Source organism: Enhydra lutris, unplaced genomic scaffold (genome assembly GCF_002288905.1).
Source record: "Enhydra lutris kenyoni isolate GAN:26980312 unplaced genomic scaffold, ASM228890v2 scaffoldscaffold14, whole genome shotgun sequence".
NCBI lineage: Eukaryota > Metazoa > Chordata > Mammalia > Carnivora > Mustelidae > Enhydra > Enhydra lutris.
In genome coordinates, this window is record NW_019154098.1 from 29764598 (window position 1) to 29780980 (window position 16383).

A 16383-nucleotide genomic window follows, 5' to 3' on the forward strand; every position below is an offset into this window, starting at 1 on the left:
ATAATAAGAGAATGCATTGTCATATTAGCATTTTCAGGCTTGGGGCCTATATTATGGACACACTCCAGAAATTACAGAGGTATTCTATAAAAAAAGAATTCTGTAGTGCTACATCTGTGATTGATGAGCCTAATTATTTTTTTTTTAAAGATTTGAGAAAGAGAGTACAAGGGAGCACAAGCAGGGGGAGGGACAGACAGAGAGGGAGAGACTCTCAAACAGGCTTCACACCCAGTGAATAGCCAGTTGTCAGCCCAGCCCCACAACCTTGAGATTATGACCCGAGCTGAAATCAAGAGTCTGATGCTTAACAGATTATTAAATTGGCATTTAAAGATAGTTTGACATGTTTTCAATTCTATTGATTTTAAATTTTTAGTGTTTTAATTATTCATGGAAGTAATAAGGAACTATGTTTTATTTTTCTTAAAGAGGTAAAACCCTACCTATTTTGTTCCTTAGGAATTAAAGCTATTTTTGCAGCAGTTGGGAGAAACTGATTATGGCTAATCATTAATGGTTCAGAATTCAACCACTGTTGAGTATTTGTGGTGTATATGTTATTGAGGCATTTTAATTTGTAGTAAAAACTATGAAATATTAAATGCTTAATCACATTTTTCTTTTTTTTTAAAACATAGGGTTTTTAATCTGTTTGTCTCTTATTTCTTGTCAGGCTACGTCCAAGCATCAAAGAGAGACAAAAAATTTTTTGCCTGTGCTCCCAATTACTCTTATGCAGCCCTCTGCGAGTGCCTTCGCCGAGTGTTCATCTACCGCCAGCCCACTCCCATGTCCACTGTACTGTACAACAGAAAGGAAGGCAGGCAAGTAGGACAGGTTGCTAAGCAGCAGGTAGCAAGCCTAGAAACCAACGATCCTATTTTAGGCTTTCAGGCAACAAATGAGAGATTATTTGTTCTCACTACCAAAAACCTCTTTTTAATAAAAGTAAATACAGAGAATTGATTACCCCAACATGTTGGCTTCTCTGTAGTGGAAAAGTATTCAGTGATAGCCAGAAGGTTGGTAGTTATACTATAACCTGTTAAGTTTTACTATGTTAAATAAAATTATCTTGTATGAATTTTTTATTTTTTAAAGGATATTGGAAATATATTCAAGAGATTATGATTCTATAGAAGTTATGGGGGAAAAACTGCAAATTTAAAGGAAATTGGCTTCTATAAAAAATGTAAAAAAAGTATGAGTATGTATAATTTTTTAAAAAAACCGGCTGTGGAATTTCATCTTTTATATGAAAGATGTACAACTCAGTGTTTAAAAATAAAAATATTTATCATGTACTCCTTGTTCATTGATACAGTTTCCTCATTCTGTGCCTATAGAATTTTTGGAGAATAGTTAAATTGCTGATTCTTGTAAATACTTATTTAAGTGGACTAAATAGCTGAAGTTGAGGGGGAATACAACCAACGTACAGCAGGTCCAGTATGGGTACGGTTTGCTGAATACTAAGATTCTTGTTTTCAAATTATTTAATTTTTTTCCACTTAACTTTTATCTATTTGTTCTTCCATAAACGCAAACAAAGAGAAATGATAAGATTCTACAAAGTGTAGCTCTTATGCATTGCTCTACAACAGACCATCTCAGAACTCAGTGATTTAAAACAAGGACAGTTGAAAATCCTAGATTCACTGATTGGGCCATCTCTGTTCTTTCTACATGGCAGAACAGAGGAACTGGTGGGTGCCATTTCTCTCGCCTGTGCCCAGCCTAGATACACAGACACCAGCAGGAACCAGCCCAGCTTGAACACTCTCCACCGAGCTTGCTAACAGTATGCCCCAGCCCTGCGGACTTAAGCAGACCTTCCCCCGTCTCAAATTCCTCTCACAGCAAACCAGCGCTGACCTTGCTAACGCTGCACGCCCAATCCCTGTATTCTGTGGACTTCCTTCCAACACACCCTCGAAAGGAGTCCGTCCAAAGAGGTGCCACCAACATGGCAGTGTGCAAGCAGCCCTGATGGGGCAGCACCACCCCAAAGTGACTCCTGCCCAGGGAGTGGGGGAGATAACCACCACACACACCAGTCCTGACTGCAGTCCCAGCATTGGGGCGGGGGCAGATATCTGGTCTCACCCAACGGTGAAAACTTCTTGGACAAAACAGGGAAGTGCCCTGCAGTTATGCTACTGCGGCTCTGGCAAACACCTGTTCTGATCCAACTAAAGCCCAAGACAGTCCCAGACTGCACAACCAACACAGGGACCAAACCCTGCCACAAAAGGCAAAGAGAACCATTGCAGATGACTGGACTGGAAGTAAATGAAGCCCGGCCACAACACTAGGGTGCATTCAACACACAGGAGACACCCCTGAGCTGCCAGGTTCTACTGTCAGGCAAGAAAAATAAAAGGCATCCAGATTTCAAAAGAAGTAAATCTGTCTTTATCCACAGGAAAAATGATAATTTGTGTTGAAAATCCTTTGGAACTTACTTGAAATTAAAGTACTAGAACTGTTACCAGAGTTGCAGCAGACAACATCAATATACAAAATTCAACTATTTCTGTATACTAGCAACCAACAATCAGAAACTGATGTAAAAATAATAGCATTTATAGTAGCATTGTGTTCATGAATCAGAACAGTTAAGTGGCAAGATGTTTTCCCAGGTTTACCTATAAATTTGATGCAAATCAATCAATCTTAACATGCTTTTTTCCTTCTTAGTAAAGTATGGTAGTACAAAGGACCTAGAATACCAAAAAGAATAAAAGGTCTTATACCAACAGATTTTAAGGCTATTAAGCTATTAAAAAAAAAAGGCTATTTAGGTATAGTAATCAAGACGATGGACAATGTGGTACTGACATCAAGACAGACAAAAGTGATTGATAAAATGGAGAATACAGGTACAGATGTAGATGTATGGACATATATGGTCAATTGAATTTAGACAAAAATATGAAGGCAATTCAGTGGAGAAAGGATAACTTCTTCCCAAAAAATGATGTTGGAACAATTGGATATCCATTTTTACCTTTTTATTAGACTGAATAATGGTCAACCAAAGATATCAGGTACTAATCCCTGAAACCTATAAATGTTACCAAATAAAAAATGAATAAGTATCTTACATGGAGAAATTATCCTGAATTAATCTAGGTGGACCCAAAATTCAGTTACAGTGTCTTTATAAGAAAGAGGCAGAGAAGAGATTATGTCAAGATGGATGTAGAAATTAGAATGATGTCCACAATCTAAGTATTCTGGCAGCCACCAGAGAAGCTAGAAGAGGCAAATAACAGATTCTCCTCCAGAACACGCAGAGGGAATATGGTCTTCGTGACACACTGATTTTTAATTTCCGACCTCAGGACTATGAGAGAATATATTTCTATCATTTTAAGTCACCAATTTTGTGATAATTTTTTATAGTAGCCAATTTTGGATCCTAGATCTAAAATGTAAAACTTTGAAACTTCTAGAAGGTAACATAAAAGAAAATCTTTGTAAGCTGGGGCTAGGCAAAGGTTTCTGGCTTAGCACACCAAAAAGCAAGATCCACTGAAGAGAAAATTGATGAACTGAACTTCAGGAAATTATGTTCTTGGTTAGAGAGTCTTAGAATGAAAGACAAGCCACAGACTGGAAGAAACTTCTGCAAGTCTCTTATCTGGTAAAGGATTCGTATCTAAAATATAAATATATATAGAACTCAAACTCATCAAAACTCAGCAAGAAAATAATCAAATGAATAAAAAGTCTTTACTGGACCAAAGTATTAAACAAACATCACATCAAAGGAGATAATATGAGTGTTAAGTAAGTACATGGAAAATATGCTCAACATTATTAGTCATTCAGATATCAAAAAATGAAAGCATAATAAGACATGACTACATAGGTATTGAAATACTTCAAATTTAAGACTGACCATACCTAGTGTTGGCAAGGATGGGGAACAATTGGAACTCCCATGATTGGAAAGTGGATGATTAGATGATTAGAATTGTGGAATGGTAGAATCACTTTGGAAAATGGGCAGTTTTCTAGAATGTTAAATATATATTTACCTTATAACTAAAACATTTCAGTACCCATACTCTTACCCAAGAAAAATGAAAGTATATGTCCATGCAAAGACTTGCACATAGCCACATTTTTTGTAATAGTTAACCTGAGAACAAGCCAAATGACCATCACAGATGAAAAAGTCCACTGGGAGATATCCATGCCATGGTCATGACAATAAACAATAAACTATTGATAATAACCGATATGAATGAATCACAAATAATTATGCTGAGTAAAACAAGCTGAAATATGAACTGAATTATTTAATTCAGATAAAATTCTAGGAAGTGCCAATAAATTTATATTGATAGGAAAACAGATCGGTGGTTGCTGAGTGGGAGGGGTTGAAGGGAGATGATAAAGGATCATAAGGAAACATTTTGAGGTAATGGTTGTGTTCATTGCCCTAATTGTGATAGTTTTATAACTGTATACATAAGTCAAACTTTATTCAACAGTGTGCTTTAAATGTGCAGTTTATGTCTGATTTCTCCATAATGCTATTAAAATTTTTATCTAAGAAAAAAAAATTTTTATCTAAGGATTAGGTATTGAATTTTATCAATTCTTTCTACTATTTGTAATCATCTTTTACTATATTTCTGCTTTTACTAGTAACTTGTATTAAAATGGCATTTTAGGGGCACCTGGGTGGCTCAGTGGGTTAAGCCTCTGCCTTCAGCTCAGGTCCTGATCTCAGGGTCCTGGGATCAAGTCCCGCATCAGGCTCTCTGCTCAGCAGGGAGCCTGCTTCCCTCTCTCTCTGCCTGCCTCTCTGCCTACTTGTGATCTCTCTCTATCAAATAAATAAATAAAATCTTTAAAAAAAAAACTAAAAAAATAAAATGGCATTTTAATACACATTTTCTGTATATTTTGGGCATCAGCAAACATTCCCTTTATTTTGGTAGCTATACCATAAATTCTTTCTGAAAGCATGTATTTGTGTGTTACTGAATCCAGCCTTGGCACCATCACTTAAAGCTAAGCCAGTCAGTTCTTTGCATTGCTTTGGATATGGTGATTGGTTCATAAATGGGAACTGGACCCATTTAGAACCAACGATGTATGATGAGTATTTGCTGTGATTTCTGGAAAAAAGCCGTGCTACTGGATGTGAGAGTGAAGGAATATTTAAAAAAAAAAAATGTCACTCTAGTAAGGTGAGAACCTCTCGAAATATGAACCCAATAGAAGGATGGAGCTTAGAGGCTGTAAGAGAGAAAACAGCTTGATCTACCTAGCAGTGCTTAAAGCTAGATCTATTCTTGGACGTTTGGGTAACATGAATCATTATCTTTTTGCCTGAGTCTTTTGGTCAAAAGAAGCCTGAATCCGTAATGAAAAATTCTTTTAATGAGTAACTTATGCTCTTCACATTGAGACTTTATGCCAGACATTTATATCTGAATTTATGGATGATAGTTAAATTATGTTTTTATCAAGAGCAGCAGTAAATAAGGGTTTATAAATAAGTTACAGTGCCTTTTAGAAGGGGAACATTTTTCCACTTCAAAATAGATTTGCTACCTCCTAAAAAAAAGTTTGTTTATGAAAATAAATTTAGAAAATAACTTCTTTGTTTTGGTAGCTATGCCATAAATTCTTTCTGAAACCACATATGTGTGTGTTACTGACTCCATCCTTGGCACGAGCACTTAAAGCTAAGTCAGTCAGTACTTTTCATTGTTCTGGATGTGGTGATTGGTTCATAAATGGGATCCGGACCCATTTAGAATGATTGATTCTCAGAGGGAAGAGAAAAAATTTAGGAGATGTTTCAGTTTTGAAACTGTATTTATGACTTTGCCGTTTTTCCATGTGCCCACACTACAGATAACTCTATAAATGGAGGAAAAATCTGTAGCATATTGTATTTTTAAGCCATTTAAATTTTTTCTACTTCTATAATTATTATTTTTTTAAGTTTGAGATTCATTTTAATGCTTGCTGAAATAGCCAACACAGATATTTTTTCTCTTATTTCTGGAAAACATGGTACCAGGAGAATATTGAAGAAGATTGAGTATATTCTTGACTTTAAAACAAATATTGCTCCCTTGCTGGCCATGTGTATTTACCCCAGGAAAAAGAAGGTTTGGCATGCAACATTAATTCAGTCATTGAAATTATGGAATGAAGAACTCTCAAAGAAATACTGTTCTTCTGTAGTCCTTTACTCAATAGCACATATGTATTCAGTGTTTACCTCACTAGAGGAAAAAAGAAGGATGAGGATATCTTAATGGAAGTACAGGGTAATGAACGTATGAAATGTATTCTCTAACATTGGTATAATCAATGCTGTTGGGGGTTTGTTACTGGTGCTTCAGGAACCCAGCTGGAATCAGGTAGGAGGAAAAACAACTGAGAAATCAAGAACATCAAACAAAATGGAAAGCTGTGTTGGAAAACAGCCTGGCAGTTCCTCAAAAGGTTAAGCATAGAATTACCATAGGACCCACTCATCCCAAGCTTGGGTATATACCCAAGAGAAATAAATGCCAGTACATGAATTTTCATAGTAGCATCATGGTAGCCAAAAATATAAAGAAATGGATAGGTGGATGAATATGGACTATATCCTTAAAATGGGATATTATTTGGCAATAAAAAGGAGTAAAGTACTAATACCTACTACAGCATGTATGAACTTCGAAAACATGCCAGGTTTCGGTGTAATTTCGCTAAATGCCAAGATCTCCAAGTTTTAATTTGTTAAATGAACATGATTTAGGAAGTTAGATTTTCCTCAATTCTTACTCTTTAAAATAGGGACAATACTACATTCCCTATGGAGTTGTGAGGTTTATAGGTTATATAGAGTGCCTAATTATCCATACATGCTAATTCCCTCAAAAGGCTTTATAGTGTCTTAAAGAATATAGAACTGATAAATAAAAAATAATTGCTACAGCATGATGTTGGATTTCACATGAGTCCGCCCCGCCCACTGTCCGTAATTGGCTTCTAAAGCTCACAGAAAGAGAATGAAGGTTGCTACGCATGCTACTTCTAGGCTTGGGGAACCAACTATTGTTGAGGGTGCCAGGGCTTGCTGAGAGGCCAGTGTCCACAGGACTTCTACTGCCAGCATTCACAGTCCTACTACCTTCAGGTAATTTTTGAGGACTGAGATGAGAGAAATTTCCCACTTGAAGAAGGGAGAGGGAGGGAGTTTTCCTCCCCAAAGAGATGCTGAAAATTTCTTGTAAAGCATGTAGGTGTCAAAGAAGGAACTGCATTTGTTTCCTAGTCAGATTTCTGCTTAGCTCTTGGGCTTTTCCACCCGCACTTCGCTACTAGAGTAGGGTAAAGAACGGTGTGGACAGATGGTCTGGTAGTGGGATACCAGTAAGGAAAATGCACAAGGACCCTGAACTGCGTTCCTGATGCCTGAGATCTACAGAGACAGTTCTTTTCATGGCTGCAGGTACCAGTGTTAGGAGTAAAGAGGATCCATGAGATTGGAAGCCAGAGATTGTCCAAGTGACAATGACACACTATCTCTGAGGGCAGCTGCAAAGTGGGTGCAGCTATATGGAAGTAAAGTAGACTATGTAACTGGGTCTCACAGGGTTAACTGTAAAAACCAGAAAGTGTAATTCCAAAAGTCTTAGGGATGGGGGGAGGCAGAAGGAAGTCGGCTAGACATCTGCAGGTTAATAATAGCAGTAGACTGGGATATGGTGGTTCGGCATCTGACTACTGCAACCAGACTGGTTAGATTCATAGACTCAGGATTAGAGGCAGCTTGTAGAAGGAATACATGGGTCTTCAATTTGGGAAATCCTGTGTTAAAGGTCCAACCTTTTACATTTCTTTAAAGACTTTGTGCAAGTTAAAGGACAGGAAATTCTTTTAAAAACAACAAACAAAACTCCTTGGGATCTTGAAATAGAAGACAGTCTAACAACACTGTCTTAAATTCATATACTTATCGAAATGATAGGTTGGAATCTTTGCCTTAAAGTACATAAGAGCCACAGGCATTTCAAAATTCTATTTCTTAAGGGTAACAACAATATTACAGCTAATAGGGAAAAAGCACCTACTATGTACCAGTCCCTGTTCTAGTACTTTACATATTAACTCTTTTCTCCTAACAATTCTATTATTATTCCACTGAAGAGGAAACTGAGACACAGAATTTAAGTAACCTGCCTTAGTTATACAACAGTAAATGGCAGAGCCTGGCTTTGAACCAAAACAGTATGGACTCTAGGGAGTTCTTAACCACTTTAAAAATCTGCTTTACAGATACAAACGTAGTGATCCGAAGGGGCACGTGCACCTGAATGTTTATAGCAGCAATGTCTACAATAGCCAAACTATGGAAAGAACCTAGATGTCCATCAACAGACGAATGGATAAAGAAGATGTGGTATATATACACAATGGAATACTATGCAGCCATCAAAAGAAATGAAATCTTGCCATTTGTGACGACGTGGATGGAACTAGAGGGTATCATGCTTAGCGAATTAAGTCAATCGGAGAAAGACAACTATCATATGATCTCCCTGATATGAGGGAGAGGAGATGCAACATGGGGGGTTAAGGGGGTAGGAGAAGAGTAAATGAAACAAGATGGGATTGGGAGGGAGACAAACCATAAGTGACTCTTAATCTCACAAAACAAACTGAGGGTTGATGGGGGGAAGGGGGTTGGGAGAGGGGGGGAAGGGTTTGGACACTGGGGAAGGTATGTGCTATGGTGAGTGCTGTGAAGTGTGTAAACCTGGCGATTCACAGACCTGTACCCCTGGGGATAAAAATATATGTTTATAAAAAATAAAATTAAAATTAAAAAAAAAAAGGAAAAAAAAATCTGCTTTACATGCATGAGTAGTGACTTGTCCACATACTCCCTGATGATGGTGGTGGTGATTTCTTGTCATACAGGTGCCAAGTCTTTAAGATTTTAACCAGATGGAGTTTTGGGCACAATTATATTTCTCAATCATTGCTTTTCTTTTACTGCGTGGCTAACTTTTCCTGTGGCTGTCAGTATTTAATATCTTCAGAGAGAGAGGCTTTGGGAAAGTAATTAAAAATATTTAAGTCAATGAAAAAATTTGGTTTATGATTTTAGAAACTCATGATTTCACCCCATGCTTATTGGGATGGGTCTAGATAATTTCAATTGTGGTTTCCATGGTACTGCTTTTGAATTTCTTCCAAAGTGCATGACTTTTAATGGTTTCCCCAGTGATCTATCAAATGGTTGACCCCAGCTGTATGATAAATCCTAATTATGCCTAAAAGGATTTATTACAGTTTGGTATGATGAGAAGAAAAACTACTATTCAACTGTTTCTGAATAACCTTCCTTGAGCAATGCTTTTTTTTTTTTTTTTAAGATTTTATTTATTTATTTGACAGAGATCACAAGTAGGCCGAGAGGCAGGCAGAGAGAGGGGGAAGCAGGCTCCCTGCTGAGCAAAGAGCCCCATGCGGGGCTCAATCCCAGGACCCTGAGATCATGACCTGAGCCGAAGGCAGAGGCTTTTAACCCACTGAGCCACCAAGGCACCCCTGAGCAATTTTTTTTTAATTAGCATATAATGTATTATTTGTTTCAGGGGTACAGGTCTGTGATTCATCAGTCTTACACAATTCACAGTGTTCACCATAGCACATACCCTCCCTAATGTTTATCACCCAGCCACCCTATCCCTCCCACCCTCCCTCTACTCCAGCAACCCTCAGTTTGTTTCCTGAGATTAAGAGTCACTTATAGTTTGTCTCCCTCTCTGGTTTCATCTTGTTTCATTTTTCCCTCCCTTCCTCTATGATCCTCTGTCTTGTTTCTCAAATTCCTCATATCAGTGAGATCATAGGATAATTGCCTTTCTCTGATTGACTTATTTTATTTAGCATAATACCCTCTATTTCCACCCACGTCATTGCAAATGGCAAGATTTCATTTTTTTGATGGCTGCATAATATTCTTTTGTGTGTGTGTGTGTATATATATATATATATATATATATATATATATATATATACCACATCTTCCTTATCCATTCATCTGTTGATTGGTTCTAGGCTCTTTCCATAGTTTGACTATTGTGGACTCTGCTGCTATAAACATTGGGGTGCCTGTGCCCCTTCGGATCACTATGTATCTTTGGGATAAAAACCCAGTAGTGCAATTGCTGGGTCATAGGGTAGCTCGATTTTCAACTTTTTGAGGAACTTCCATGGTGTTTTCCAGAGTGGCTTCACCAGCTTACATTCCCACCAACAGTGTAGGAGGGTTTCCCTTTCTCCTTCAGCAATGCTTCTTGCACAGTCTTTTTTGACTCTTTTTTCCAAGTTTTGGCTCTCCCCCTCCCCTTTTTTAAAACCTTCCCTAAATGTTTTAGTTCTCAAGGGATCATTTCAACCTGTGCTGACTTTTGGGCTAAACGTACTTGTTTACTTACCCAAAGACCATGTTTTACAAAGACAGGAGCCAGCTAAGCTCCCTGATTTACTCAGCGTCCATGAATCATTATGACAAAGCAGGAAAGCCTGTTGACCTCTTTGCCAAGTCTGCCCACTGTGGAGCTAGATGCAATGACAGATTTTTGAAAGGAGTGAACTTCTTTGTAGGGAATTAACTAGTGGCTTATACTGCATTCCTGGTAGGACTCTGGAATGATGACTCCTAAGAGCTGAATCATTGTAGAGAGTTAAAAAGCCATCTGTCCCTTAGCAAATGTTCTCACTTTGTTGTTAACCAGTATTGATCCTAGATCTGAAGGCAAGTAGTACCAACTTTCCAAACTGATGTGAAATTAGAAACTGCAGTTAGTTCATGGTCATCAAAAACTAAAAATAATGGGTTGAGTTGGAAATGTTGCTTTTAATAAGGAAATTCAACATTGCCATAGCAATTTTAATGGTTCAAAAAGAAGATTTTGGCAATTGTACTCCTTAATTTTCTTCAAGAATTTTATTTAAAACCACACTAAAAAACTATTATATATTAATATCATTATTCTGCTTTCACCTTCACCCAGATAGAAATAATGTGCTAAAAGATAGCATTTTCTAGATAGTGCTGCCAAGCTGGTTTTGCCTATCCGGAGTACAGAGTCTTAATTACAATAGGCATCCTAGAGTGATTAACTTGGTAGATTAGTATCCTAATACAACAAATTACTATCTATCACAAATTTGGTGGCTTAAGACAACACAGACTTATCTTAGCAATTTTGGAAGTCACAAGTCCCAAACTGGTCTCACTGAGCTAAAACCAACCTGTACAGGAAGATTTGTTTCCTTGACTTCCAGCTTCTAGAAGCTGCCTGCTTCCTTTGGCATATGGTCCTTTTCCATCTTCAAAGCCAACAAAGGTGGTGTAATTTTTTAAGCTGCATTACTCTGACAGTATTATACTTGTGCCTCCTTCTACTTTTGGGACCCTTTTGATTATATTGGGTCCACCCAGATAATACAGGATAATCTCCCTATCTTAAAGTCAGTTGAATAATAACCTTATTTCTGTCTACAACCATAATATTTCTTTGCCTTATAATGTAACATATTCAGGTTCTGGGGATTAGGAGGTAGGATATCTTGTGGGGGGTCATTTTTCTACCTGCTACAGCCATCTAATAGCCTGTTATCTAGAACAATGGATTTTTATATCAATATAGGTTGAAGCCTTAATTTTTATGTTATTATTTACTATTGTTATCAAGATACACATGCATATATATATAACATACATATATTAGGCCTAAAAGGGTTTATTAGTTTGGTGTGTGTATATATATATCCTGAAAACAATCTCTATCTTAAGTCCTATTTGAAATAAGAAAATGTATAAACACACACCATATGTGAAATGCATATACAAATAGTAATAAAAACCTAAGGTCATGCTCAAATAGGAAGATAGATTAAGTACATTTCAGAAAAATTTCTGGAAGAAAGAAATTAGCGGACTGATGAAGCAGGTAGAGAAAATGATACCTATAACCCTATGAAGCGGGATAGTGAGAATATAGGAACCACCCTGTAGAAGTTCTGGGCTCAGATTTGATCGGGTGGGAAAGTGAACAGAGGCTAGAATCAGAGGGATTAATTAAATGACTCTGTATGGGCCAACTGTACCTGTAGGTTTCCTTAGTCTATTCTGCCCTGCTCATGGAGAAGCAGATGGCATTTTCCAAGGCAAAACATTTGTTGTCTTTCCCACAACTGCCCACCCCCACATTTTTTTTTTTTTAAATCTGATTATTTGGAAAAAGCTAAGACTTATGGTGAAGATTTTGGAGCTTCTAAGAAAAGTTTTTCCTCATTTTAGAGCTTGGGCAGATTTGTAGGCTCACAAATAGTTCTGTTGGCCCACAGTGAAGTAGATTATATTTATTGACATACCCTGAATTTCCTCAGTAGAGTTCTCATTTTTATTTATTTATTTTTTTTTTTTTTATACTGGAGAGGGACCTGGTCAGAAAAGAGGCCATGATACTCAAGTCTCACAGAATACCAACAGTGACAATCTGCCCATTTGTTTTAAACAACAAATGATAACTTACAGTGGGGTTTCACCATTTACAGGATTTCCCACAACTGAAGAGAAAAGGAGTTTTCAAGCTAAAAGGACCAGCCTACTGTCCAGGAAAATAATTGTCAAAAGACACACCTAGAGAGTATCATGAAATTTCACAATACTAAGATTAAATGATGATCCTAAAATCTTCAAAGACAAAAAAAACAAACCACAAAGAATCATGCTGACATAAGATTCTTCTCCCCCCACCCAGCTGTCCTGGAGAATAGAAAATAACGGCACAATAAATAGAAATTTCTGTCACAAAGTTATTTTCAATCCAGAAATTTGTATCTAACAAATTATCAATTTAGTGTGAGGGCAGAATATATTTTTCCTACATAGGAGTTCTAGGAAAGTTGAATATGTTCTTATTAAGGATATAGCCCAATAAAATGAGAGAATAAACCAAGAATATGAAATACTAAAAATAATGGGATCAAACAAAGTGATAAGAAGGGACTAATTAGCTCTTGAGTGGTTAGGACCCCATCCAGTTAGGAAGAAAAGGACAGAGGGCTCTAAGAGGGAGAACTCTACAGTATAAAACCAATATTTGAAAAACTCAGAGTATGCTAAATACAAATGAACCAAGAGAAAAATTGCAAATAGAACCACTGACCAAAAAAAAAAAAAAAAAAAAAAGTTGGAGAAGTCATGCTAAGTGATACATGGCATGAAGTTAAATGTGTTAACCTTAATTTTCTCTTCAGGAAGCATTGGGTCAAGTTATTGTATGCACAGAGGAGGAAATGCAACCCAAACAGATTACTTGGACTTTTAATGAGCACTGCTTATGTAATCATAAATATCGAAATGTTTTGTACTGGAAGTTTAATTTTTAGAGTCAACCTAAAGATACAACCAAGAAGTCCTGCAATGATTGCCAGAAATAATGTAAATATTAACCTCGGAGCTGCAGAGGGTGACATAGAGAAGGGAAATGGGAGAGCTGAGAAAGAGCATGCGTGTCAATCTTCTTGTCTCACAAAGTGGGATTCAGAAAGAGAGAATGTTAAAAGTATCCAGAGTATGCTATTTAAATGATCAAGGCAGTCAACAGGACAATTAAAAAAAAACAAAACAAAACATGGATATCACACTTAGGGAGGAAGAATGTAACAAAGGCTATTGGTGTACTACGTAGATCCCTACAGCTACACCCCAGGCCACCGGAGCCAACTCCTGCACAGATTGGCCTGAGGGTCTCCTGTGTCTCTTTCTCTCTGCTAGAATGGGCTTGGCCTATAAGATGGACAGGCCCGAAGTGCTCAGAAAATGGCCCAGAAATAACCTTCAAACAATGAGGATGAGTGTTTGCAATCAGGGAGACAACTTTGAGTTGTCTTTTTTACAGGGTCCCCAGAAATATTTAACTCAGTTGTCCACAGAGATAACTCACCCATTAACCTACCATCCATTGGCTTTTCTCTCTTCTGTGTTATCCTTCCTCACTCTCTCACTGTGCTTCCCAGAATTGCCTTCCCAGATAAACGACTTGTACATAAATCCATGTCTCAGGGGCTGTTTTTGGTGGGAACCAAACTAAGCTATAAAAGGTGAGTCAAATCCCCCCCCACCCCAAACACACACACCAAGGAGCTAATACATAGTGTCTAAATTTGGTAAAATGAGAAATGGCAGTTTGAACATGCTATGGAATTATGGTGAAAACCATAACAGAAATATTAAAAGAGTTTCTTTCTGATGGAAGGTTAGATTGGATGGCAGACTTTGCTTCTCCTATATAAGTGGCAAAAGACATGAACAGACTACTTATAAAAGAAAAGGCTAAACTTGTATAAAATTTTCCTCAGCCTCCCTAGTAATTAAAACGAGATGAATCCTTTTTTCACTTATCAGTGAAAGTGAAAGTTATTAGGAAGTTTAAATACTTGATAACCAGGTTTACATAGCTAACAAGAGTGAAATGGAATGAGGACCACCAGACGGATTTTAAACTTACATAAGCATCCTGAAAAACTGATTTAGAGATTTGGTTAAGAGCCTTAATATATATCATACTTTCTATACTTTCATTTTTTGAGGAAACAATTCCAGAAGAGGAAAAAAAATTCAAATGTTTGCCCATAAAGATGTTCATTGCATTGTTATTTACAATAGTGAAAAACTGAAAATGAATACTCAAGATTAGGGGAATTATAAGTATATTAACCTATATTTATATAATAAAAATACTACAAAGACATTAAATATCATGATTTTGGAGAGCTTTTATTCACATAGGAAAATGCTTATGGCCTCAAGTGAGATGAAGAAGGCAGAATATAAAACTAGATACGGTTTACTACTTCAAATATCTAAAACTTTATCTACTTAAAAAGACAAAAGAAATTCACAGAAAATGTTATGTATTATGGTAAAATTCTAGCTGGCATCAGACTATTAAAAAATTCTATTAGGAATTATCATAATAAAACATTTGGAGTGAAGTTGAATAATTGAGATGTGAAGGCAACAGATAATGATGAATAAATCTCCATGTATGGGGAAAATGCATTAATTTTTTTTTTTAATGCTACTGAGAAGAAGAGAGAGAACAAAAGATGTAGGAGATGGGAGAGAATGAAATTATGGTGAAAGGCCATGAGGTGTGCAACATGGTTTTGCTCAGGACCTAGCCTCCATTAAAGATTTAGTGCAGTCCTCTAGACTCACAAATTTGTATGGAGGCTGTTCATAGAAGAGGGTGTCCTGTCGTGTGCTTTGTTCATGGTATGGTAGAGGTAAAATGCAAGGATGTTGGGTCCCCATTGCAGCAGCAGTGGGAATAATGTAAACTTCCTAGGAATTAGCTAATGTCTTTGGAAGGGTTGTGTACAGTTCTGATTTCCATAAGTGATGGGTTCAGAAGTGGGGGTTCAGGAATTTTCACTTATATTTGAATCACCAGCATTATATTTACATTAAAAACTATTTTAAGCAAGGACCTTATAAGAAACAGAAGCATGTGGAAGGGTTTGAGCTGCATGAACCAGGAGCCATCTGGGACCTGGAGGTCGAACTAGAACTTAAACGCCACTGACACACATCCTCTTGGTTCTCTGGTTAGTTTATCAGCTTCATTCTCTCCTGATGTTCACTGGATTTCTCTGCTTGCTATAAGGTGACTGGCAACACCTTGGAGTATTATATTCTAACAGCTTTATGACTAGCTTCAGTTGGAAAAAACCAGCAATGAATGGGGGGCGCCTGGGTGGCTCAGTGGGTTAAAGCCTCTGCCTTCGGCTCAGGTCATGATCCCAGGGTCCTGGGATCGAGTCCCACATCAGGCTCCCTGCTCAGTGGGGAGCCTGCTTCCCTTCTCTCTCTCTGCCTGCCTGTCTACTTGTGATCCCTCTGTCAAATAAATAAATAAATAAAATCTAATTTAAAAAAAAACAAAACCAGCAATGAATGGCCTCAGACGGGTTTGACTTGGTTTGTGTGTTCATCTCTTTTTCATTACTGGGGCCAAAGAGCAAGTTTCTCCAATGGATCACCTGGAGGGGGGATTAGGCCTGATACTAGATCTCAGGAGGCCACAGAGAGCCCTCGAGGATTCTGAGCCTAGCTTGTTTCCACAACACAACAAGCAAGCAATAAAACATCCAAACACAAAGAGTAGAAAACACTCTAAGACAAGAATTTTAAACACTCAATGTGGTTTTGATTTGAATCTTCCTGATGGTTAATGATGATGAACATTTTTTCATGTGTCTTTTAGCCATTCTTATGTCTTCTTTGGAGAAGTGTCTGTTCATGTCTTCTGCCCATTTTTT

General features: G+C 37.3%; 1 protein-coding gene across 1 annotated transcript in view; it reads left to right on the forward strand.

Annotated features, from left to right (window-relative positions):
* The window catches only part of LOC111146590 (NudC domain containing 1), an 83870-nt gene extending 82419 nt beyond the window's left edge, over nucleotides 1–1451 (forward strand). Inside the window, exon 10 of the mRNA XM_022502209.1 lies at nucleotides 677–1451. Coding sequence (XP_022357917.1) covers nucleotides 677–969 — 293 coding nt within the window. The 3' untranslated portion in view covers nucleotides 970–1451. The remainder of the gene's footprint in view (nucleotides 1–676) is intronic.
* The last annotated feature ends 14932 nt before the right edge of the window (nucleotides 1452–16383 follow it).